This window comes from Paroedura picta, chromosome 4 (assembly GCF_049243985.1).
Source record: "Paroedura picta isolate Pp20150507F chromosome 4, Ppicta_v3.0, whole genome shotgun sequence".
Classification (NCBI taxonomy): Eukaryota; Metazoa; Chordata; class Lepidosauria; order Squamata; family Gekkonidae; genus Paroedura; species Paroedura picta.
In genome coordinates, this window is record NC_135372.1 from 133,301,945 (window position 1) to 133,327,196 (window position 25,252).

The 25,252-nt window shown below is 45.2% G+C and overlaps 2 protein-coding genes across 9 annotated transcripts in view; both read right to left on the reverse strand.

The window, feature by feature from the left end:
* Positions 1-1,458: 1,458 nt before the first annotated feature.
* Positions 1,459-8,000, reverse strand: ANKRD60 (ankyrin repeat domain 60). 2 transcript variants are annotated; one of them, XM_077335710.1, is made up of 4 exons: positions 7,446-8,000; positions 5,669-5,799; positions 3,430-3,595; positions 1,459-2,576 (listed from the first exon to the last, which is right to left on the reverse strand). In XM_077335710.1, the coding sequence occupies exons 1-4, from the start codon at positions 7,714-7,716 to the stop codon at positions 2,317-2,319; spliced, it is 828 nt and encodes a 275-aa protein (XP_077191825.1). In that variant the 5' UTR covers positions 7,717-8,000; the 3' UTR covers positions 1,459-2,316. The 2 variants fall into 2 exon arrangements, with proteins under 2 accessions (XP_077191825.1, XP_077191826.1); XM_077335711.1 differs by having other exon boundaries at positions 2,357-2,576; positions 3,392-3,595.
* Positions 8,001-11,047: 3,047 nt separating this feature from the next.
* The window catches only part of LOC143836421 (serine/threonine-protein phosphatase 4 regulatory subunit 1-like), a 45,023-nt gene continuing 30,818 nt past the window's right edge, over positions 11,048-25,252 (reverse strand). For all 7 annotated transcript variants that reach the window (XM_077335704.1, XM_077335702.1, XM_077335707.1 and 4 more), the window contains 10 exons: positions 23,387-23,829; positions 22,372-22,589; positions 21,785-21,874; positions 20,172-20,357; positions 18,870-19,031; positions 17,383-17,483; positions 14,952-15,072; positions 13,712-13,846; positions 12,556-12,697; positions 11,048-11,855 (listed from right to left, as the gene is read on the reverse strand). In XM_077335704.1, the coding sequence (XP_077191819.1) occupies positions 11,701-11,855; positions 12,556-12,697; positions 13,712-13,846; positions 14,952-15,072; positions 17,383-17,483; positions 18,870-19,031; positions 20,172-20,357; positions 21,785-21,874; positions 22,372-22,589; positions 23,387-23,829 (1,753 nt within the window). In that variant the 3' untranslated portion in view covers positions 11,048-11,700. The remainder of the gene's footprint in view (positions 11,856-12,555; positions 12,698-13,711; positions 13,847-14,951; positions 15,073-17,382; positions 17,484-18,869; positions 19,032-20,171; positions 20,358-21,784; positions 21,875-22,371; positions 22,590-23,386; positions 23,830-25,252) is intronic.

Sequence of the window (25,252 nt, forward strand, 5' to 3'; positions counted from 1 at the left end):
GGGGTCCCGACCCCCAGGTTGAGAACCACTGGTCTAGACAAAAGTCAGGAAGGGGAGCTTCGAGGAAACACCTCTTGCATGAGGGGAAGAGTATTCGGTAAGCAGTAGCTGCAGTTTCCGCAAATGACTCTGGCATCTGTCAGAGACCCCTGGCCAATGACCCTGGTTAGATCGAGGCACGTCACACTTTAAAGAGAGCGACCACAGGGTGCGCCAATCCCAGAAGGCCTTCTGCTATCATATAAAACTTTCAACGGTGCTTTTTGCAAGTGTGAAAAGATCACTGTGTCCAAAGGGGAAAACCGCAAAGGCCGAGTGCTCAGCTACAGCCAACGCATAGTCCAAAAGTTCCCCCGTGGCAGCATCATTCTGCGACATTCGTTCAGCATAGAAGCAAGCATACATACAGCTGGCCATGAAGAACTGGCAGGCCTGCTCCAGAGCCACTCTACTGTTGGATGTCTGATCTTGGAGCACCCTCTGGTGGTCTCAGTGCAAGAGTACAGTTTCCATACCACTGTGATGCTTCAGCTGCCGGGACCTGGTTGGCCCAAGCAGGTCAGGTCTCGGAAGCTAAGCAGGGTCCATCTTGGGCCTATTCTGCACACAATAGATAATGTACTTTCAATGCACTTCAGATGTAGATTTTCCTGTTCTGCACAGGAGAATCCAGGTGCCAAAGCACATTTAAAGTGCATTATCCTATGTGTGCAGAATGGGCTGGTTAGTGCTTGGATGGAAGACCAGCAAGAAAATCCAGGGCTGCTGCTAGGGAGAACCAGGCCGCGGCAAACCATCCCAGTTCATCTCTTGCCTTAACATCTATGGCAGGGGTAGTCAAACTGCGGCCGTCCAGATGTCCATGGACTACAATTCCCACAAGCCCCTGCCAGCAAACGCTGGCAGAGGCTCGTGGGAATTGTAGTCCATGGACATCTGGAGGGCCACAGTTTGACTACCCCTGATCTATGGGGTCGCCATAAGTCTTCCGCAACTTGAAGGGACTTTCCACCTGCGTTCCAATATTTCTGAATATATATATGAAGAAACTGAAATATGATTGCATAGAAAAGAAGCAACTAGTAAAAATGATGATGAGTAAGAAGGATCCATCAGCTATACTTGGGATATCCAAAGTTCTGTTGGCCATTTCAAGAATAAATCTTCCATTGATGAAGACCGTTGGTTTCAAATAGGGTCCCCATAATTGTCATCGTCTATGTCCTTACCTGCAAACCTTATTTATTACATTGTATTCTGATGAATGCATCTATTAAGGCAATAAAGGTTTTCTGAATCTGAATTTGAATCTTTTCTTTAAAGGAAGCGGAAGTTTCTCTTTCATGGGACACTGAAATGAAAAAGCGGAAGAGGAGGCCTCCAGTTGATAAAGCACCAGTCAGCTGAGGCCGTAAGACACCACAGTTATGTAAACTGGGGAAATGAACGGAATCTGACTCACTTGCAGTTTTTATTTCTTTCTTAACGGAAATCCCTTGTTTTATAGATATATATCCATTACCGGCAAGAAAAACAAAGCATGTATATTATACATGAACTGCAAGGCTGCACACAGATAAGCCTTTATTTCCGCACCCATTTCCTCACCCAAAACAGCCCCAGGACACCCCTGGTGGGCTCAACATGTAGCCCACAGTAAACAAGTAGCTCTCAATGCGGCATATACACACCCCACCCCCTCCCCAGTTGTGGTTGAGGACATGTTGCAGGGCAGAAGGTTGAGAAATAAATTTCCACATGTGGCTGATTGCTTCAAAGTCAGGTCAGGGAACACTGGCACAGAACTTCAAAAGGCAATAAAATGTAGTTTGGCCTCTAGGAAGTTTCTATGGGCACAGTAAATAGGGGCCCTGTGCCGGAGCAGAGGTTCCGAGTCAAGAAAGAGCCAGTGGTGTGCTGTGATTCGATGTGAAACCAGGATCCGGGAGACCAAGGTTCTAATCCCGCCTCTGCCAGAACACTCACTGGTTGTCCTTGGGCCAATCACACACTGTCTCTCAGCCTGACCTATTTCATCCGGTCGTTGGGGAAGGGATAAAACGGAAGGAGCATACCTGTTCTTCTAGAAAGGGCATCTTGCTACTATCCCTGATGCTGATTACAGAGATTCCCATACCTAATAGGATGGGCTAAGGAGCATGGGGTCAGCTCTTTGGGGCTGCTTTTTGGGGGGTGGTTTTTTAAACAATTCCCCTCTGTTTCAATAATGTACAGTTCTGAAAGAAACATGAGCCAAGCTGGTTACTTCTCAGCGAATGATCTTGCCCCTTTTCCGCTCTGGTCTGGTCCACATTTCTATAATCCCTTCTGGCTTGAGCTTGGAGAGGCACGGATGACGGCCATCCGTATCCGCCACTGGCACTGAAACAGCCTGCGTTCGCATTCTTTGTGGCCCCAAATACGGGCCATGGACATGGCGTTATTTCTAGCATAGTCTTCATCGGAGACTTGGGCTCCATAGGTGAGAAGAACGTCTATACAGGCAAGGTGCCCCCCCGCAGCAGCGGCATGGAGGGCTGTTCTGCCCAACGGAGTTCGGTATCTTGGATCAGCGCCTGGAGAGAAAACGAGGCACATTAGGCATTCAACAGCCTTGAGTTTATATTTTTTTGAAGAGTTCAATCAACTAAAATAAATCTCAAATGTTGCAGCTAAATGAGGCCAAGGTGGTAGAGTCCTGGGGCATTTCTGCACTGGGAACTTTGCTGCCCTGGCTCCCGTACGGGAGCACAAATCCGAGGCAGACAAGGTACACCTGGCCAAATGCCCCCCCGTGCAAGAGCAGAAAGAGACAGGGCAACCTGTCCCGGATCAAACTCCAATCTGCAGTCCACCGCAAAGCCTACAGTGTGGAAACAATCTGGGCTGCTGGTTAGAACGGTCCATAACTTGTTTTCCATAACTTGCTTTCCCTATTGAAAGAAAAAAAATCTCTGCGAACCACAAATTGGAACAACAGAGAACAGGCCTGTCTAGCTTCTCTCCCTGAAATTTTAAGAGCCATTTGTTTTTAAGACCTGAGCAGCCTTTCCTATAGAAACTTTATTATAGAATTGCCGAAGGTCGGACACGACTGAACGGATGACATCATCAGCAGCCTTTCTCAACTTTTTTTACCATTGAGAAACCCCTGAAACATTCTTCACACTTCGAGAAACCCCAGAAGTGGTGTGATTGTGCCCAATATGGTTGGGAAGCAGAGCTGTGGACACGCCCACCCGGGGCCCCTCCCCTTCTCACCTCCTCCAGACCCATCACCAGATGTTTTGGGAGTGGGGTGGGTGGGTCAACAGGACCATATATGGTCAATACCACACAATAAATGTTTAACAATTTTTTTTAAATACTAAAAATTTAAATGTTAGCGTACACAGGTACAAGGACCGGCTTCTGAATGGAGAACTCTACCGTTTTGAAGCAGGAATTCCACAATGCTCTGGAGGCCTCTCCGCGCACTCACGAATAAAGCCACAAAACTTCGGTGCGCTAACCACGCTGCCCTTTCTTCCGGGTTCAGCAGGTCCGAATGTGCCGTGCGAAATAAGGAGGTCTTTGTCGCTCCCAAACCTTGCAGCTGCCAAGGAAGGCACAAAACGTTACCCAGGGATTGATTCATGTTTTAGACAGCCTCACAGGAAAACCTTTTAACAGGCTTCAAGCTCCATGGGGTTGTGGCAAAGGAGGGAAATGGTGGGCAGAGTTTTCCAGTTTCCCTGTAGACATTTTGGGCAGATTCATAAAGAAGCCGTCTGTGTGAGGGTTGACTCATTCTGGGAGAAGAGCAACGCAGAAAATAAAACCAGTTTAATTAAAATGTTGACATTCCTACACGCACACACAGGAAATACAACCGAAGGGTGTGCTACGGGACAGCAGGTTGCTGTAGTTTTGATGGTTTCAAGGGAAATTATTACTCTAAATTAGGGGGGGCACATCCGGGAAGAGAAATTAGCAGGTTGGACTATGACCTGAGGGGGCTCCCAACCTCCAAGTGGGACTTGGGAATCCCACAGAATTACCTTTTATCTCCAGACTACAGAGATCAGTTCCCCTGGAGAACATGGGTACTTTGAAGGATGCATTGTACACCACGGTCCCTGTTCTCTCCAGGTTGGTGATCCTTGGCATGCATGGGATTGCTAATGGACTTGAATCTAGCTCTTCTACTTCTTCCACTTGCCTATCCTTAGGTAGGCATAGAAATAAGATTGGGGTAAACCAAAAGGCTGAAATCCCGAAAGTAACATTGGATAATTCTAGAAAAAGCTTGGAACATCCTAGAAACTTGTTAGACACAGCTGCATATTTGGATAAATCTGGTCCAATTAACAGCATCATGTAGACATTTCACCAAACCGATACCAAATAAGGCGTTTGTAATATATTCCCAGTTCTGAATTTTGTTCTCTTGTTGGTTCTTGTGACATATGATACTTTCTGTGGGTGTGAATGGGATATGGCTGTACTAATTAGCTGCTGATGAATCTTCTGAGCCAAAATGTGTTCTGTATTGTATGGTATCTTACCATTTGTGGACATGCGAGTTTTATCATAGACTTTGGGGCCATTTCTACACCTACCCACTATCACTTCCGGGTTTTTTTCCCAGACGTGACAGAGTGACCCAGGCAACGTATCCTTAAAAAAAAAAAATCTTCCACCACCATCTTGGAGACAGCATCCAACAAAGGCCACCAGTAGCAGGTCTTCTACCATAGCAAGAGGCATGGCAGCCATACATGGAAACGAGACACATCCTGGACCATATCTGAAATATCAAGGAAGGCCCCTGTGATCTGGGACAGGGGTAGTCAACCTGTGGTCCTCCAGATGTCCATGGACTACAATTCCCATGAGCCCCTGCCAGCATGTGCTGGCAGGGGCTCATGGGAATTGTAGTCCATGGACATCTGGAGGACCACAAGTTGACTACCCCTGATCTGGGAGATTGCTGGCATTTTGGATGTCCTTCTGCGGCAGCAACAGAAACTGTTATTTTATTTATTTATTTATTTAGATGTTTATACCACCCTTCCATATGGCTCAGGGCGGTTTACATATAACATGGGGGGGCACATGGGGGGGATACATAGAACGAGCTAACATGTAACATAGTCTGAAGAAGAGTGCTTGCACTTGAAAGCTCATGCCTTGAATAAATCTTTGTTGGTCTTAAAGGTGCTACTGGACTATAATCAACCAACAGTGGTTCTGAATCTTAACAATATAACGGAAACGATAACCAGAGAGGTCAGACTGGATCAGGGCATGGATGTCTGAGGGGGGGGGGATCTATGGATGTTGTTGGGTTTGGTCGGCCTCAGGCAAATGCCTGTTGGAGAAGCCCCCTTTTGCAGGCCCTGCGAAATTGTGGGAGTTTGGTCAGGGCCTTGACCTCTTCAGGGAGCTTGTCCCACCAAGTGGGGGCCAGGATAGAAAAAGCTCTGGCCCTCGTTGAGGACCAACGTGCTTGTTTGGGGCCAGGGATCTGCAGCCAGTTGGTGGCGGTAGAGAGTAATGCTTTTTTGGGGGGTAGAGGCGGAGAGACGGTCTTCTCAGGGTGACCACGTTGCCCAATGTGCTGCACTAATCAGCCAGTCGTTTCAGCGAGAAGTAGCCACAACTTTACTTTTGCGAAGAAACCAACCTTGGCGGGATTTCCTTTTACAGCTGCCCTCACGAGGCGCCCCCAGGCATCTTGTGACCAGATTCGTATGGTGATGGTTGAACCCTGGATAATATCATTGTCCTTAAATGTAGAATGGTCAGAGAGATCCGCTGTACGGGAAGGAATCAAGAACAGGGGTGACAGGAAAGGCATGGTGATATGTAATATTCAAGGGTTCTACAAAGAGGAGGAGCTGGGGATTTTTATAGAGCCTCTTGTGGCGCAGAGTGGTAAGGCAGCAGACATGCAGCCTGAAAGCTCTGCCCATGAGGCTGGGAGTTCGATCCCAGCAGCCGGCTCAAGGCTGACTCAGCCTTCCATCCTTCCGAGGTTGGTAAAATGAGTACCCAGCTTGCTGGGGGGTAAACAGTAATGACTGGGGAAGGCACTGGCAAACCACCCCGTATTGAGTCTGCCATGAAAACATTAGAGGGCATCACCCCAAGGGTCAGACATGACCCGGTGCTTCCACAGGGGATACCTTTACCTTTACCTTTACTTTCACTACACAAAGGAGTCCCTAAGTGATTTTCCTTCCTCTCCCCACAACAGACACTCTGTGAGGGAGGTGGGGCTGAGAGAAATCTAAGAGAGCCAGCGTGGGGCAGTGGTTAAGAGCAGCAGCTTCTAATCTGATGAGCCAGGTTTGATTCCCCAGCTCCTCCACATACAGCCAACTGGGTGACCTTGGGCTTGTCATAGTCCTGATAGAGCTGTTCTCACAGAGCAGTAAGGTCGAGGCTCTCTCAGCCTCTCCTACTTAACAGGGTGTCTGTTGTGGGGAGAGGAAGGGAAGGCGATTGTAAGCTGCTTTGAGATTCCTACTGGTAGAAAAAAGCAGGGTATAAAAAGTAACTCTTCCTACAGGAGTGGCGGGGTATAAGTTGAATCATAGATAAACAAACATTTGATGAATGGTGCAGTGTGGTAGATTGGCACGTCTATTGAGATAGATCAGGAAGATTTGGGTTCAAGATTCAGAGTTCATCAAAACTTACTAGGTTCGATCAGCTGTTGTGAGAATCAACACTGAGCCATCCAAAACGCTGCAAAGAAATCGCAGGGCTAGTCTGACCGGGAATCCATCTTAGTTTTGCATCTAGCACTTGACAGTTGCCAGTTTTGGAAATAAGACCTTGCATTTATACCTGGCATCAGTACCCAAAGGAGACTCAAAATGGCTAACAAACACTTTTCCCTTCCTCTCTCCACAACAGACACCCTGTGAGGTGGGTGAGGCTGAGAGAGCTTTGAGAGAACCATGACTGGCCTGAGGTCACCCAGCTGTCTTCAAGTGGAGGAGGAGTTGGGAATCAAGATTGGAGTCCACTGCTCTTGACAACTACCCTACACTGGCTCTCAACTTCAGGGACCCAATGTGGTGCCTTGATGCCCATTGACACTGCTTCTGGAGGTATTTTTAGGAACTGGGTGGAGCCAGGTAGGACTTTTGCCCAACAAGGCTTCTGATTGGCTGAAGTTTTTTTTTTTTAATGTTACTTTGGCAATAGCTACCACCACAGTTAAACTGTAGCAATCATTTTGTGCCTGCTCCTGCCTCCAGTGGAAGCCATTTCCCGGCCGCCATTTTGTTTCTGTGCTCACTGTGTCATGTCAAAATTCTAAACATGCCCCAAGGCACAAAAAGGGGTGGGGACCCTTTCCTTAAGCTTCCTGACCATGCAAGGAAAGGAGCATGTTCTTGTGACATTGTTTTAAAGGCCAGGCACCACTTTTGTACACAAAAGGACCTCACCTTCATCCAGATACTGGAGGCGCAGGAAATTCACAGGGATCCCAACCAATATCTCCAGGCGGGACTTCAGACTGCCCATCATCAAGTCGCGGTGACATTCTGGCACAGAAAAGATCTCCTCCGTTTCAACTACGTGCAGTTTGACACTGAAAAACCGGGCGGGGCCAACGAAATCCCCTGAGCGTACTGAGTGCTGCCAATGCAAGAGGGAGCTCACCCCCAACTTGCTGGAAGAATGGCTGGTGTCTTTCTTCTTCTTGCTCTTCGACATCTTCCAAAGGAGATCTTTCACCAGAGTGTGGTTGCGGCCCGATTCTCTGGCAATGATGTCATCAAACAGGAACAATGAGTGCCCGCCGACTCACCAGGGCGCGTCCAGTGTGAGGTCATCCTGTAGCTAGGAGAGTTCATCGCAGCAAATTTGCTGCTGGCGGCAGAGGCAACACCACCACCTGTAGCCAGGTGAGCAAAGCCTCCTTTAAAGCCAATTCTGGTCAAGCAGGTGGATACTGTGCAGATGAAAGCATAGGCTTAAAGGCAAGCTCTTTCCTTTCCTCCCTTTGGTAGGTTGCTGGGATACAATCAACACGGCCTATTGTTTCATAGGGAGTTCTTGACATTCTATTCAAGCACTGAATTGAGGTGCAGGTTAATCAACAAAAAGAAAAGGGCCTTTGATAAAACAGTCAAAGCGATTTATTAGGATAAATACAAATAGAAAGATACATAGATTCTATGCTCTTGACAAAATCAGCGGCACTTCCAGAGTGTCTCTGTCTATTGGGGCCTTAAACACTATCTTTTACAGACATAAATCTGCCACTTGGGCAGGTTTTCCAGGAGACACCAAGTTTACAGTAGATAACAGCAGGGTTGGTTACTCAGATGACGAACATGCTTGGGATTACAAGGGCCCGATATTTCAGTATTGCATTGCCAGGGTTGTTTTCCCGTCCCTTATTCAAGCGTATTTGAAAACGAAACCCACACACCTCTTGTAAGAGAAGCGTGGCTTACTTAACAAACTTCTGTTTTTGTTGTGATGACTGGAAAGAGAATGATGCAGTTTAAACAGTGAATATGTTTCTTTCATCTTTGTCGCACTTGTTCTTTCCCCTCTAAAATGATCTCTAAGGTGCTACCAGCCAGTCATGTTTTACTGGGGGGCGGGGGGAGGGAAGGACAATTAAGGAGATGGCTGCAGGACACCGTTCAGGGGGTTCACCTGGCACGGGCAAAATTACAAATGAGCCCTGTTGGAACAAACGGAGGTTGCCCAGGTTTTTGCCCGTTGCCAACAGTACACCAAATGCAATTTTTCCCCCATCAGTATCTTGAGTGGGTGAGAGGAAATTTCAAAGTAGGAAAGGGGAAAGTGGACTAGAACTGCGCAAAGTTTCTTTTCTAATGCATGCAGCTATAGAGTTTTAAACTGGTTTCAAAAATAGCATTTTCAAAAAGGACAAAATGTCTAGATTTAGAAAAAAAAGAGGTGCTTTTTAATGTAAAATTTGATTTGCCGTATCAGTAAAAATTAAATTCAGTGACTTACTCATGCACAAGTGATACCAAAAAAGAAAAGAAAAAACCCTTCATGAAAATTACACCAAGGTTTTAAAAGACATTTGGAAGTTTATGATACTTAGTTGGACTAGTGCAGCAAAGGGGATGTATCAATCTAAAACTCACAATACGGCCGCCAAAACTGGGCTATGTTCAAAGAACAGATTATCTATAGTTCTTTTTCAAACGTTCCTATGTACACTTTTTAAAAAATGCAAGGAATTAAAAAATGCTGAGGAATTTAATGATTTTTCACGGTCAACAGAAAGAGACAAAAAAAAAAAAACACCCTGGTTTTGAAAAAGTTTTAGAAAAATCTGAACTGTTTAAAAAAAACACTCTTATAATGTTAGCGTTAGAAAAAGATATTCAAATTACAAACAAATTGTCGTTTTTTTGCTGAGAAATTGCAGTCGTATGTATTCAGTTGCATTGAAGAGGCATTTGTTCCTTAACTTATTAAAACATTTAAGCGCAGAATTCTCTTGCAGAATCCACAGCTTACACAGATGTTTTATGCTGAAATAGCAAAGACACATGGCTCTACAGATCATGTCCAAAACCAGTCGAGGAACTCACAAAGTAAATAACATTTTTTTACATATGCTAAACACTGTATTGCAGATATGGAACACTTTTAATGGCCTGAGTGTGATAAGCGATTCTGGGGAAAAAAAATTAAAACTTTAAAATTTAAATTTCACGCCTCAAAACTGAAATAATTTACCTGGAGTTAAGTTGACACTTAATGCAACACTGTGATCTACACAAATGCTGAGCAGAGTATCTTTAACTTGCTATTCGATGAGATTTGTTTCTTTTGCAACATGTTTTAGAAACTCATTTTTGAACCAATTCAGAGGCTGAAGATTATGTAGAGCAGGGATAGTCAAAGCTGTGGTCCTCCAGATATTCAGGGACTACAATTCCCATGAGCCCCTGCCAGCATTTGCTGGCAGGGGCTCATGGGAATTGTAGTCCATGAACATCTGGTGGACCACAGCTTGACTACCCATGATCTAGAGCACCCCTCGTGAGTGTTCACATTTCAAGGGGAAGAAAACACGCAGGTCCAGTTTCATAACTGATAACCCCTAGTTTCTGCATAAAGGCCCTCTGTGGCCAAACCATTAGTTAAAATTTAATTCAATAGTACTTTGAACACCTCAGTGGACACCTGTGCCACACACCAAATCTGCTTGTGTGCAACCTATGAAATCTGGGTTTCCGAAGCTGGACTCGAGTGTGTGCAAATCATACTGACAGAGTCCATAGCTATCCAGAAATAGAATTCCTTTCTGGGAATCCTTGAGCAAAGAACAAAAACAGTCGATCTGCCTTAGAAAAATGGGTTTCATTACGTTTCAAAGTTTTTATAGGTATTGCAGAACTTGAATAATGAATCCCCAGTACGAGGGTACAGAGTTTGCAATAATTAACCACTGAGCTTCACCCCTGCCCCCCATCCCCTGCCCCCCCCCCAATCCCCTGCCCCCTTTAAAGGCAGCTTGGGCAGGAAAAGCTGCTGCTGGGAAGGACTTGGCTGAAAATCCACGATTAACATATATGTGGAACCTTACATGCAGTTGCTGAATCCTGGCCAGCAGTCTTCACAAGCTGGATCGCCCACTGTAATTCCCACTGATTTCCATCAGAAAAGTGAATTCTCATTGGACAAGGTACAGAAACCCAGATATTCCGAATTTGCACTTAACATACAATCAAACAGTTTTCCGAATCTCAAGAACTCACATTTTGGATTTCACTCTGTATCACTCTTGCATCAAAGAAAAGGGAAGTGTTCAGACCGATTTCACAAACAAATTCCCACTACGGAAGTATTAACATTTCGAACCCACAAACCTCAAACCACTTACTTCAGAGCAAACCCAGCAGAAGCACAGGGACTACTTCCAAGTTAGTGATCCAGGGACTGTGCCTGTCTTACAGCTCTAGCAAGCAGAGGAGGTAAGCAGGAATGAAGGAAAGTGACCTACAAAGGGGTGGTTTTTAATTTAACACACACCAACACACAAGACTGAAATGCCACAATTCACAAAGTGATTTTAAAAAAAACATCTACCTTTGACAAAATGAAATTCTTAGCTCTAACAAGACAACTGTGCTGTATTTTTGCCTTTTAAAGAAAGAATTGTTTTTGTTACAAATAGATTCAAGTTTTCCGAATTCTTTGCAGAGTTTCATATATACAGGTTGAGGAAACCAATATCAGAAAATGAAATGCCATAAACAACACAGCGGTTTAGTGATGAAATGGGTGTTAAGTGTCCACGGTTTTTAGGTTTGCCAACCGCATTAGTTCAAGGCTGAAGTGGCGACCAAGCAATTCCCTTGTCCTTGAGTCAGCAAATTTCAAAAGGCATATTCCTGTTACCTTGGAGGACGCTGAAGCTGAGAATACATGCATTTCACAGGAACGCAGATATAAATACTGGAATTTTTGTTGAGATCAACGTTAATCCCCTTGTCTGTAAAAGGGAATTGGGGAAAAGTACAGTGGCTGAATATTCCAAATCATATCGCCAGTTCGTGGATAGGTCCACACATTCCTCAGTTTATGTGACTGAATTAAGAACAAGCCCTTTTCTCTTGGGTTGCATTGATTGCTGGATGCAGTCTTTCTTCCCGGTGAGTTGCCAGAAACATTTGTGGCCCACAGGGACACAGGAAGTCAATTTTGTTTCTCGAGTGAAGTCATGTGCATGGCCTGGTGTTTTGGTTTGATGGTGGCAAAGAAGGCTACATCTTGATCCTTGTCCGCTTGCAAAGCTAGAACAGTCTCTTCCACGGCTTCGAGATGAGGGTTGCCCGGGCTTCTAAAATAAGCTGCAACATGGAAGCCAAGCAGAATGTTTTAGTCAGACCACACTGTTCAGCATCTACTTTAAAAACATGAACCACAGGTCTCACAAGAGTCAAATCGCCTATGTGACCATAAGTTATCCTCCAGATAACTTCATATAAGGGGAGAGATCTTCTCCCCAAAGTCAGCCACGGAGAACTTCAGCATATGCTGGTGTAATTTTCGGACAACAGCCTAGGTGCAAGAGGTCAACCCTACCGTTCTTCAAATTAATCAAACATAAGGGTGGTTTCTCACTTTGCACTGAAGACAACGGGCTGGGGTTTTGTTTGTACTTTTTACTACTCAAAGGAGTCTCAAAGTGGCTTACAATCGCCTTCCCTTCCTCTCTCCACAACAGGATTCAAATGAGTAGCCGTGTTGGTCGGAAGTAGCACAATAAAATCAGAGTCCAGTAACATAGTCTGAGGAAGGGTGCTTGCACTCGAAAGCTCACGCCTCAAATAAACTTTTGTTGGTCTTAAAGATGCTACTGGACTCTGATTTTATCTCTCTACAACAGACCTCCTGCGAGGGAGGCGGGGCTGAGAAAGCTCACCAAGCTAGCTGCATGTGGAGAAGCTGTGGGGAATCAACCCCGGTTCTCATGATTAGAGGCTACCGATCTTAACCATGCTGGACTCCAAGAAAGATTCAAAAAAGCTGAATTAAAAGAACGCATACCTTTCTCCAACAACGTCTGCCTCAGAGCTTTGGCAAGCAAGACCCTCACATTTGGCACAGGATCAGAAGCCAGGCTCAGGAGGCTGGGCAGCAGGTGCTCGACAAAATGGTTCATCGGCATGCACTCCTCTTCCGCCACGGCCTGCACAAGGACCAAGCAGAAACCAACCCCGTCGTTAGCAGAAGACAGAGCCTACTGGTTTTCAGAAGAAACAACAGACACATGACAACGTCGCCACATGCGGCTGCAGGACAGAGCTCGTGTGCAGCATGGCTGGCTGTGAAGCAGGAAGCCCCAGGCTTGACTCTCACCTTAGCCATGAACTCACTAGATGGTCTTTTGGCAAGACACTTGCTCTCTCACAGCTTTCACCTCTGTGTGAACAATATGGGAACACTGCCCTACTGAGCAAGAGTAGAAGGATATTACAGAGCTGAAGATTAGGCCACTTCGGGGTCTTCTTGAGGAGAAGAGGTGAAATATAAATGAAATGTAGCCATATACAAGGACCGGGACTAGAGGCAACAGCAGAGGAAGGCCTTGGCCTCCATGATCGGGTTGTTGACTCTCCAGGGCGACTAGGTGGCCGCTGTGTGAAATAGGGAGCCAGACTACGGGTGCAATTAACCTTGCATCCTTAATGCTCACAGGAAACCCATCCAAATGGTTAAGAACTGTTCAGCATAAACTCAAAGCTCTTGGACTACCATTTAGACTCATTGTTCTTGAAATGTGCCAAGTCTGCTTATGAAAAATTAAGTGTAGAATTTTAGAGACAGAATTTCAAGAATTACTCAATGCAGCTGATAAAATATGCTTACCACTTAGTATAGGAATCCTCCCCAGTATAGCCCTATATTTCTGTTGTTTAATTCAGGGGTTAACCCCCCCCCCCAAAAAAAAAACCCTTGTGCATGGCCTTGATTAAAGATATGCATGCCCTTCTCATAAATATTCATAGCACAATTTTATTCCACTGGTGCATCCTCTTGTACGACAAAAGAATTCAGGGCTGCTTGCTTAAGTTGCCTCGTCGGTCTCCAATCAAGATTGCTAACAGAATCTGTTGCCGTGTGTCTGCTTAGAACCATTCCGCTCTGTATTCATACCCCAAGCAAGTAACAAGGCAAAGACAAAAGAAAAAGTAAATCCCACCTGGCAGATGAAGGCAAATGCTTGTCTTCCGACCCATTTGGAACAATGGCGGAACCTCACAATCAGCTCATTAATGAAATTTAACCCCAGAGAGTTCGCGTTATTGGCATAAAACTTCTGTAATATTGCTACGACCTGTGAAAATGTCAAAAGGGGGGGGGCAACAATCAGGCAATCTCACAATCAAGAGTACGGCTGATAGAATCATAGAGTTGGAAGGGGCCAGACAGGCTATCTAGTCCAACCCCCTGCTCAACGGAGGATCAGCCCCAAGCATCCTAAAGCATCCAAGAAAAGTGTGTATCCAACCTTTGCTTGAAGACTGCCAGGGAGGGGGAGCTCCCCATCTCCTTAGCTAGCCCATTCCACTGCTGAACTACTCTGACTGTGAAATTTCTCCCCTGATATCTAGCCTATACTTCTCTACATACAGTTTCAACCCTTTACAGCAGGTCCCAACCTCTGCTGCCAACAGGAACCTCCCAGGAACCTCTCCCTGGCCTCCCTTAAGTGACAACCTTTCAAATGCTTAAAGATGCAGCAAATGCCCCGACATTTGGCACTTTGGTCCTTTCAAAACAAAAGTTTCAGCATACAGGACAAAAAGGTAGCTGAAATGCCAACTGCAGGACAATTACAGTAAACAAATAGGGCAATAAGAAAAAGGAAGGAAGGCAACTGGCTTCAAATCGGTTGAAGTGTATATACTGATGAACTGTACTTCCAACTTTTTCCCCCCATCAAGTCACAGCTGACCTATGGCGACCCATAGTATTTTCAAGGCAAAAGACATGCAGAGGTGGTTGGCCACTGTCTTCCTCTGCAAAGCATCCCCGGGCTTCCTTGCTGGTCTCCCATCCAAATCCTAATCAATCAAATCCTGACCCTGCTTAGCTTCCGAGTCCTGAGGAGATCAGGCCAACCTGGGCTATCCAATGTCAGGGCAGCCCTACAAATTAACGAATCTCCAAAAGGTCTTATTGCTAACAGCTTTGCTCAAGCCAAGATTAACAACTGCCCAAAAGACATGCATAACATCAGGGAAGGAATGGGTTATTAAAATGGCCCAGTGACAAGCCAAGAAAAGTGGCCCTTACAGTGTCTCCAGTGGCCCAGGGGTTGGTGTGCCCCTGGCCACCAGGAGCCCCTCCAGGATCCTTCCCAGCAAGTTAAGGAACCCATTGGTGTCCCCCCCCCCAATGTATGGCTATTGCAGGCAGAGGAGAAGCATGCAGCCTACCAGCTTGAAGGAGATCCACCTGACTTCAGAGACTTTATCGGAACAGAGCGTTAGTGCAATGTGTCTTAGGTAGTCGTATACGTCGTTCGGATTGTAGAGCTCCAGGATCAAAATCAGTTGTCTGAAAGGAAGGAGAAAGACCTACTAGCAACATGGCTGATTATTACATCTGCCTAGTGAAGAGGTGAGGACTGGCTTTGCTTTGAAGAAGAGCTGATATTCAAATTTATTCACAATTTGAAATCCTGTCAAGTCTTCCAATATTTATTTTTTTTAGCATACATATTTTGACTATCATTTTAGACATCCTTATTTATTTTTAAGCCCTGATATCCTCCCAAATTTCACATTAAATTGTGTACATTTTCATCCAAATTATCAATGTCATTTGAATAAGCTTTTATTTTAAAACTCTTCCTTTTTTATCCTTTACAATCACATCATTTCCGATATCCTCCATCAACATTTCAAGAATCATATACTAAATAACAATGCAGAATGGGGCAGCCTATATCCTAAATCTCTTACTTCATGCGCCATTTATTATCAGTCTCGCAAATTGATTCTTATATATTTCACGACAATCTATCATCATTAGAGGCTCTGAGAGTGGCCTCACCACGGGGCCAGTTACTCCAAACAGATATAGTGCCTCAACTCAATTGCATATGCTGAACACCAAATGCCATTTTAAAAACTGGCAAAGAACATGAACCAGCATCATCCAAACAAATTCTGATACCCAATTAGGGCATGCTAATTTAAATAAACAGGAACTGATCTGGAGAGATTTCCCCCTCCCATTTACAGAATTTAAGAGACATTTGTTGTTGTTGTTATGTGCGAAGTCGTGTCCGACCCATCGCGACCCCATGGACAATGATCCTCCAGGCCTTCCTGTCCTCCACCATTCCCCGGAGTCCATTTAAGTTTGCATTAAGAGACATTATTACCCCCATATTGCCAGGGGGAGGCATGTCTGAAGAAAGCTCTGAACAGACCTAGAATTAATTAATTATATTCATATACCACCCTCCCCGGAGGCTCAGGGTGGTTTATATAAAAACAAGGAACAATACATAAAATGGTCTATAAAAACATGTGAAGAACCTTATAATAATAATAACTAATAGTTGTAACCATATAACAATGTAACAGTATAAACCAGGGGTAGTCAAACTGCGGCCCTCCAGATGTCCATGGACTTCAATTCCCAGAAGCCCCTGCCAGCATTCGCTGGCAGGGGCTTCTGGGAATTGTAGTCCATGGACATCTGGAGGGCCGCAGTTTGACTACCCCTGGTATGAACAATATAAACCAGGGGTAGTCAAACTGCGGCCCTCCAGATGTCCATGGACTACAATTCCCAGAAGCCCCTGCCAGCATTCGCTGGCAGGGGCTCCTGGGAATTGTAGTCCATGGACATCTGGAGGGCCGCAGTTTGACTACCCCTGATATAAACAATACAACAGTGCAACAATGCAAACAGGCCCAGAGCATATTGGTGGAATTCTGAGGGGGGGGGAGCAGGGGCCCTTCGGTCGCCTGGCGGAAGAGCTCAATTTCTCAGCTTGTGCCCTTAGCTGAGCAGTAGGGCACTGTGCTACACCACTAGTACATACAGACCCAACATCCAAGAGGAGAACGGAAAATCTTCACAGCATTCTGTGACGCTTTAAAAATGAACGATCGTCCAATGCCAATATGAGTGCAACATTTTGTTAAATCAAAGTCTTGAGAATGAAAATGCAAGCTGTTCCAATAGCCGTGTTCCAAGACAAGCTAAGCTTTTGAACCCACTCAGAAGTCATGAGTCCCTTGAGGCTTGACTGGTGCCTACTCTACTGCCTTTCAGGAACCGGACCGAAACACACGCCAGGCTTTCAGTTTTATAGTCTGCTTCTGGCCTGAGGACTGCTTTAAAGGACCATTTTTCAGATGCATGGAGTCTCACACTATTTTTTAATGGCCATTCGCAACTCTTAATGTTTTTGTGATGTTTGATCCTGGTTTTTTTTTTTTATGGTCCCTTTGGCAGCATAGAAATTTCCCAAACCCAAAAAACATTAGAAGAAAACACCAGTAGAGGGGTGGCACTAGTCACATAAAAGTACTGAAATGACAGAAGTCTCCCACTAGATGTCAGAGTTATTACATCAGACAAATGGGCTCCCTCGAAAAGTTACATTAATTCTCCACCTCCAGTGGAAACAGACCACATCCAAACCCAGATCTTGGATTTGCATTAACTGGGCTGTGGTCAGTCCTGAACGAAAGTCTGCCTGGCTTTGCACCAGTTATCAAGCTTATCTGGAGGAGGAGAAGGGTTGTCCGTACGTATTACAGACAAAAGTTAAAGGTGCCGTGGTTCAGAGACAATTCCATATCATGAACAAGAGCAGACAAAGATGGAAGTCGACGTTTTACTCACTCTGCGAGTTCGTAGCGAAACCGCCAGTTCCTACTGTTATCGGTAACCACAAACTCTTGAAGCTGATAAAGGTACTCGCGCCGTTTGTCTGCGTGAAGCAACTGTGAAGCAAGAAGATGCCCAACAATGGGAAAAACCTATGAGGAATCCAGTCAGTGTCCAGGCTTGCCTTTAAAAAGGGCTTGGTCTTTTCCAGAGCAACAGAACACTTTCTGGACATCACCTCCAACAATGGAAGTGTAAAACTAACCCAACAGATATTTATTGCCTTTGATACCTCTCCAACATTAAGAAACTTAGGAGGCACCTTGCTCAGGAAACACATCTGAGTCTTGGTCAGTAATTATGTAATTTCAACTTAAATATGCCAATGCTCTAATTCAGTGGTCCCCAACCCCTGGTCCAGGGACCGGGACCAGACTGTGGCTCAGTCGGTAATGGGCCATGGCTCCTCCTCGTCCTCCTCCCCAGCTGCTGCCTCGGGGGCTGCCCTGCCACTCTGCCGCCGGCTCACCTTTGGTGCTCTCCAGCGGCCGCCATGGCTGGGGCTCCCTCTTGGCGTGGCATAGCCCAGCTGCTGCTGGCAGCGCCCCCCCAGCGGGCAGTGGGAAGTCAGAGGCATTGGTGGGAAAGCAAGTGGAGCAGGGGCTCAGGCGGCAGGGGCAACGTCCCTTGGCAAAAGGCTATCCCCCTTTCAGGCCTCAGTAAAACTGTCAAGTGTTGACCGATTCCCGGTTATAAAAAGGTTGGGGACCACTGCTCTAATTAATTAAAGCATATGTCTCCTACAGGCAGACTAAAAAACTCTCATACTCACCCCCCCACACACACCACAGATTTAGCACTGTATTTAAAATGCCAAGAAGAAGAAGAAGAGGAAGAGGAAGCAGAAAAGGAAGAGGAAGAGGAAGAAGAAGAATCGGGTTTTATATCTCACTTTTTATTACCTGAAGGAGTCTCAAAGCAGCTTACAATGGACTTCCCTCCCTTTCCCCACAACAGACACCCTGGGAGGTAGGTGGAGCTGAGAGAGCTCTGACAGGACTGCTTTGTGAGAACAGCTCTATCAGCACTGTGACTAGCTCAAGGTCACCCAGCTGGTTCCATGTGGGGAATCAAACCTGGCTCTCCGGATTAGAAGTCGCCACTCTTGACCACTGCACCAAACTGCACACTGCCCAGATATCACACTAGAGCCACTATCAGGGATTTCTATACCACAAGCATGATGCTGCTGCCCGCATTTGAATTGGCTCACAGACCACGACGGGGAGAGGCTGTTAAACAGGTTTGCAGTTGTGTTTCGCTGCTGAAGTTACAAGCTGAGTCAGGGGTCATGAAAACCTGCAGGATACTGCTTTTCAAAGATGGGGCTCAGGCAGGTATTTTAAATGCCCCATGCCCAAAACTGACTTGTCTACAAGCTTCTCCTGATGACTCTCAGAAGCTAAAATGGGGAAAGTGCAAATAATTCTAGTTGCTTCTACCTTAAGGAAGTCATAGAGATGCTTCAGGACTCCAATGCGCACTTCATCCAGATCTTTCAAGAAGCCGTTGAAAATAGGCACCAGATCCGCCGCTGTTAGCTGATCTCCCAAAATAACAGCTAGCTCGTGAATGGAGAAAGCCAGTGTCCGACGAACCTTCCACTACAATTAGTCAATAAACATTAAAAACGATATCAGGTTAAAAGGACTTACAACTGGCATCTCAATGCAGGGCTTTGCAAACATGGAACAGTGGCTCAAAAAGAAAAATGATAGGAGAAAATGACAGGTCTCTGTTTCGTCCCACTTTCCGCAGAGACAAGCTTGAGCTGACCAGCTCAGATCCTGTTTGAGCTCCTTTGTCCTTGATCAGAAAAAAAATATCCAGGATGAGCAAACAATGCCCCCACTGCTTTGGGGAACGGGAGCAATTCCTTTTTGGAATATGGGCCAGTGGAGAACACAGGTGTACGCTAAGGTACTGCCATATGTCAGCTTTTCAAAGCACCCCACTCCCCAATTAGCCTCCCTAACAGGAACCAGTGCTGTCATTTGGCCTACCCACCCCTTTGGAGTGCTGTTTGCCTAGTGAGGATATTGACGCTACATCCTGTTCACATCTTATATGCTCACCTATCATCCAGGGCCCTAACCTGGATGTCCCGGGGTAGCCCAATCTCATCCCGTCTCAGAAATTGAGCAAGGTCAGCCCAGGTTAATACTTGGATGGAGGACTGCCCAGGAAGTCTGGGGTTGCTACAGAGGCAGGCAATGGCAAACCACTTCTGTTCTCTTGCCTTGAGAACCGTGTAATAAGGTTCCCCAAGATGGTGCCTCTGGGAGCCATGGACTGGGCCACTGGAGATCCAATTGACTGGAAGACTCAATTAAGGGTATTCCAGTGGCTGATGCCATCACAGGGTTGGTTTTTATCTTGTCTCCCTCTTTTTCTCCCCCTGCACTTAAGACTTCCTCTATGTGGTTGGAGCTGCCCCTTGCAGCAGCCTTATGAATTCCAAAGGTGTCAGAATTCAGAAAGGTATAGAAATCAAATAAATAAATTCCTAAAGTGCCCCCACATGTTCAGAAAGATTGGGGACCCCTGCCCTACAGGATTACCAAAAGTCACCTTTGACTTGGCTACACTTTCGACTACTACTTTAGGATGCTTAGGGCTAATCCTGCGTTGAGCAGGGGGTTGGACTAGATGGCCTATATGGCCCCTTCCAACTCTATGATTCTATGATTCTATGACTACCATCACAGGGGCCAAGGCGGTCGTAGACTGCCGTGTATTTTCACCTGTACATCCGACGCCAAGGTTTCATAGGTGTCCTTCAAGCAATGCCAGTTCTGTCTCCCCAATGTTAAGGCCACCCCGGGAAGGCTGTACGCACAATGTTTTGCTATTTCCGTATCAACCGTCTGTGCTCGGGCAGGGTCCGTCATCGATAAGTACTGGTCCAATAAAGGCTGAGGTATGATATCCTGAAGACGAAAACAAAACAAAACAAAACAAAAAAACCAGTAAATTATTATTGAGAATAATAAATTAAACATGAATGTATCACCACTGGAAGGTATCTGTCAGAGCACTCGATCTCCCCTCCAGATGGCAAATGCAGACTGGAAACCAGCCAGTAGAAGAAACGTAACACTAGGCCAAACTAACAGCTTCGTCTTGTGAGGCTGTGACTTTATTGTCGCAGCACTCAACAGATTATTTAGACCAGGGGTAGTCAAACTGCGGCCCTCCAGATGTCCATGGACTACTATTCCCATGAGCCCCTGCCAGCATTGCTGGCAGGGGCTCATGGGAATTGTAGTCCATGGACATCTGGAGGGCCGCAGTTTGACTACCCCTGACTTAGACAAAAGGGACGGTCTGGCTGATCAGGAATGACCAAGGAGTGTCAAGAAAAACAAGTCCCACAAATTATTAAATTGTACATTATGCATTTACACACAGGTAGCTGAGAAGATTGGTTCTGAGAGTATATGTTAATTTGAAAAATTGCATTTGGGACACAACTTAGCTTAGGGTGCTGCCAGATGTCATATTCTGCAATGCTATGAATGCGAGCCAGAATTTCTCTTCCCAAGCAGAACGGAAGTAACACCTGACTAATACAAATACCGTATTTGTCTTCATGCGTTATATGCCCAAGAAGTACATTATATGCACCCAAAATAGACTGTTTGGATAAGAGACAATAGGAAAAGGGAAGAGTTAGATCCAGCCTCCCGTATGGCTATTAAGCATGCAGATTCGACAATCCTCAGCATAAGCCTTTTTGGGTAGTCACAGCCAGCATTGTAACCTGGCTCAATCCTCTGCTTCCAACAGGAACCATTCCCCGCTCTTCTCCAAGTGACAGCCTTTCAAATACTTCAAGAGAGCCATCCTGTCCCCTCTTACCCTCCTCTTCTCCAGGCTGAACATTCCCAAGTCCTTCAGCCTTCACTCATAGGGTTTGGCTGAAAGGAAGATTAGAATTTTCTCCCCCAGAGCACCATTAAGAAAAATAAGGGGTCATCTTAAATCGCATGGAAATTATAGGTATGTACAATACTAAAATTCATTTTAGTGTATAACCTTTTCCCCCCTCCCACATTCACAGTCAATCTCATATTGTGTAAATACAATATGTTTTCATAGAATCATAGAGTTGGAAGGGGCCATACAGGCCATCTAGTCCAACCCCCTGCTCAACGCAGGATACGCCCAAAGATATTGGGATAAGGCCCTTGTTGTTCTTCATATATAGTGATTTTTTAAAAATTAAATAAAATCTATTCTTATACATCACAGTCTGCTAGAAGCAAGTAACCAAGACTGGTTTTCTGAACAATGGATTATACAAAATGTTTCAGCAGAACTTTACTGTGGTCTATTAAGAAATTTTTGAAACAACCTGTAATTTTGATTTGTCTTCTTCGAAGGATGGATTGTTATCTTCTATTTCTAAAACTTTGTTGGTCCCATTAAGTAGTTCTTCTACGTCCTGTATAAATGTGCCAGATGAAAAATTTATCAGTACATGATCTAAAATAATACATTGAAATGCAGTACAGCTCAAGCAATCAGTATCTCTCTGAGAACTGAGTTCAGGCTACTGTGCTAATGAAAGTAATCAAAGTCCATACCTGACAAAGCAAATGGTTATGGACTATTGCAAATGCATTATTCAAGAAAAATAATGCCTAAATGGATTCCTATTACTCTAGTTTAATCATTTCAAGCCACAGCCAAAACATTTTTACCTTAGTTCAACATTCACTCTCACTCACTCACTGCCCTCCCCTAAGGCTCAGGGTGGTTCACACATAACGTAACAGAACAATACATTAAACTGGCTGAATATAATAAATAAAGGTAACAATTTGTTGTTGCTAGGTGCAAAGTCGTGTCCGGCCCATCGCGACCCCATGGACAATGATCCTCCAGGCCTTCCTGTCCTCTGCCATTCCCTGGAGTCCATTTAAGGTAACAGTGACTCACCACATTTTTCATTACTGCTGGAATGGAGGGTTCGGTGGTCTCTCCCTGGGGTGGCAACAAAGACAAGGTCCCTTCATTCCTCGGGCTGTCATCGGGGTCCAAAAGGGAAGCCTCTTCCTGGCCGCTGCTATTGACTTCTTCGTCTTGTTGGTCCTCGCAGTCGTTGATGGAGTCGAGATGAGCAGCTCGGAGTGCAGCAGACAGGACCTGGACCTGAGCTGATTAGAGGGAACAAGTTCAGCGAAGCCGCTTTATTCATACAGCTTCCCCTTACTTGCCCCAACAATGTATTTCGGAAAGATGCTCATACCACACAGAACAGAATAAAAACCTTTAAAAATATTCACATCCTGCCTTTCTTCTGTTTTCCTCCTTTCTGCTCTGGAATACTGAAAAGTAAATTTTTCGTCCTACTTCAGACCAACACGGCTACTCAGTTTAGTATGTCTGTTTTTAAACTGTTAGCCACCTTGGTGGCCCTTATGTGGGCAAAAATGTGGAGCATGGATGTTTTAAGCAACATTAAAAAAAACAGACTTGCAACCTTACATAGTGTCTTACACGAGAATATTTCTCTCAAGAAACTGGCTTCGCTTGGGGACAAAGTGACTGACCCATGTTTTCATCTGAAAACTCAAGAGCCTCTCAATCCAGCTTCTATATTTTAACCAATCAGAAGAAAGCACTGCAGAACCCACTGCACTGGTCATTCTAAGGCAGCTCAAGCGGAACGTTACCCCCACTTGGACATGACTGCTCACCTCTGGCCTTAACAAGCGTTGCTGATTGTTCCTCTACTTTGGTTTTCAGCTTCTTACCTGTTGACTTGTGTGTGTGTGTATTATACAGGTTCTTTATTTGTATTTGCATTTATAGCCCACCTCTCTCGAGCCAGTCATCTTGGGGCGGCTTACAATACATAAACAATCAAACCACTGCTTTGCATAGTTAGAATAGCGTTCTAAATGTTTTAAATGCTTAAGTGTTTTCAGAAGATTAAACAGTCGGCTCTAACCTTGGACGTCAGGGTCATCCATGTGCTCCTGCAAACTTTGCAGCACCTTTTTAATTTCGCTGCTGGCAACACAGTTGTTGCAAAGTGCTTCCGAGGCCGAGCAGATTTCTTCATGCTTCTCCGTCTTGCACTGGAGCAGTTCAAGGTCCTGACTTATGTCGGGAAGGGGAGGACGCCAGTACAAGAAAGTGTTAAACACGTCTTCCGCCGACTGGACCCGGGAGTTCATTCCCCTGCAGCTGCTGACCTGACAGTCTTTAGTGTCCTGGGCCGGGCAAGTGCCAACACTGTCGCTCTCGGTCAGTCGAGTCAGGTCTATCCCAGAATTAATATGTGCAACTGAGCTTTCGCCTCGGGCAGCTGTGCTCTCAGAGCAAGACGTGCAGCCCTTAGAAGGTCCTTCCGCCAATGATTCTGATTTATTCTCCATGGGCTCCTCTAATCTGATAAGGAAATCCCATTAGTCATGATGTTTATTTAATTTATTTATTACATTTATATACCGCCCTTTCCTTAGGCTCAGGGTGGTTCATACGGAACAAGAACAATCCATAACATTCAATGGCTGTGTCAGAGGAATAATAATAATAACAGTAATGAACAGGGAAAATAACATTCTAGCAAGTAACAATCTAACAGACCCATGGTTGGTCAGTTCAAGTGTATGGATTCATGGGAGGGGGGTTCGGGCGCCCAGTCGATGTTGATTAGCTTTGGCTGACCTCAAATGCATGCCTAGCAGAGGAGATGCCTTTTGCTGGCCCTGCAGAATTGTTTTAGTTGCGCTAAAAGAGCAATTCCATAATTAACTTTCTTAGGTTTTTTTTTGGGGGGGGGCGGTCAAATCCTGCTCACAGACACATCATAAAATTAATCAAGGTTTGTTTCTGTCACAACCATGCTGTCATAAGCTTTTGCCATTATCTGTGGTAACCCCACCCCTTGCCTGTCACCTTTGATTTATGCCTCGTATATTTGCCTGTTGATCTCTTGTTATTTACAGGGTAGGTATGAATGTAGCTAGTTTAGTGTCTCTGGAATTCCAGCCCCTTGGCCATTTGATGTTATGGGTACACAATATCTCCTCCCAGCCCTGGAGGAAGGGCATCTGGAAAGTTCTGTGCCCAAACATGTGCCCAGGGGGAGCAGCAGGGAATGCAGGGGTGACGGTAGATAAGGGGTAACAGTTCCCAAAGGCATCAGTTTTAGCAAAAGACCTAGAGATGCTTGCTTCATTGCTCTTTCAATAAAGAGATTTTATTTCTACAAAAACTGCTCATTGGGAGCAATCGATTGGATTCTCACAGATTCACACTACCTAAGTGACCTTATACGCGAATAATTTTTCTACTAGGCATCTAGTTGGGTTGAGATTGGGTTGAGAAGTTGCAGAATTCAGGAGACTCCATCTTTGAGTAAAAGCAGTTTCACAGCATAGCCATGTTGCTCTGTGGCAGATCAGCTAGGTTCGAGTCCACTGGAACTTTAAAGACCAATAAGATTTTTGGAGTATGAGCTTTCAAGAGAACTTTCAGATGACTTTGAGAGCCCTAACTCTTGAAAGCTCATAGCACATTTTTGTTGATCTCTAAAGTGCTAATGGGATGAATTTAGAAACAGAAACAGAGTCTCCTGATTCTGCTATCTTTTCTTTTTTTCCTCTGCCTTCACAACAGTAGGGAAGGCATTCTATCCTGCCCCTGTGAAGGCCAAGTCACAATGAAAACCTTGACATGAGCTAATTATTTCGAAGTATCCATTCTCACACAGCTCAGTTACTGGAGAATACTGGGGTAAATACCAAACACAGAATGCTTAGGACAGAATGCAATCAGCTCTGCATCCAGATGTACTGATTTTTGGATC

What these genes read in the sequence shown, in the direction of transcription:
- ANKRD60 (XM_077335710.1), bottom strand. Translation starts at nt 7,716, where the DNA reads ATGTCGAAGAGCAAGAAGAAGAAAGACACCAGCCATTCTTCCAGCAAG. An exon ending in CCTCCAGTATCTGGATGAAG is followed by an intron (nt 5,800 to 7,445) that starts GTGAGGTCCTTT and finishes CTTCCCGTACAG; the next exon opens with CGGATCTCTCTGACCATTCT. An exon ending in GGAATTCCTGCTTCAAAACG is followed by an intron (nt 2,577 to 3,429) that starts GTAGAGTTCTCC and finishes TTTTCTCTCCAG; the next exon opens with GCGCTGATCCAAGATACCGA.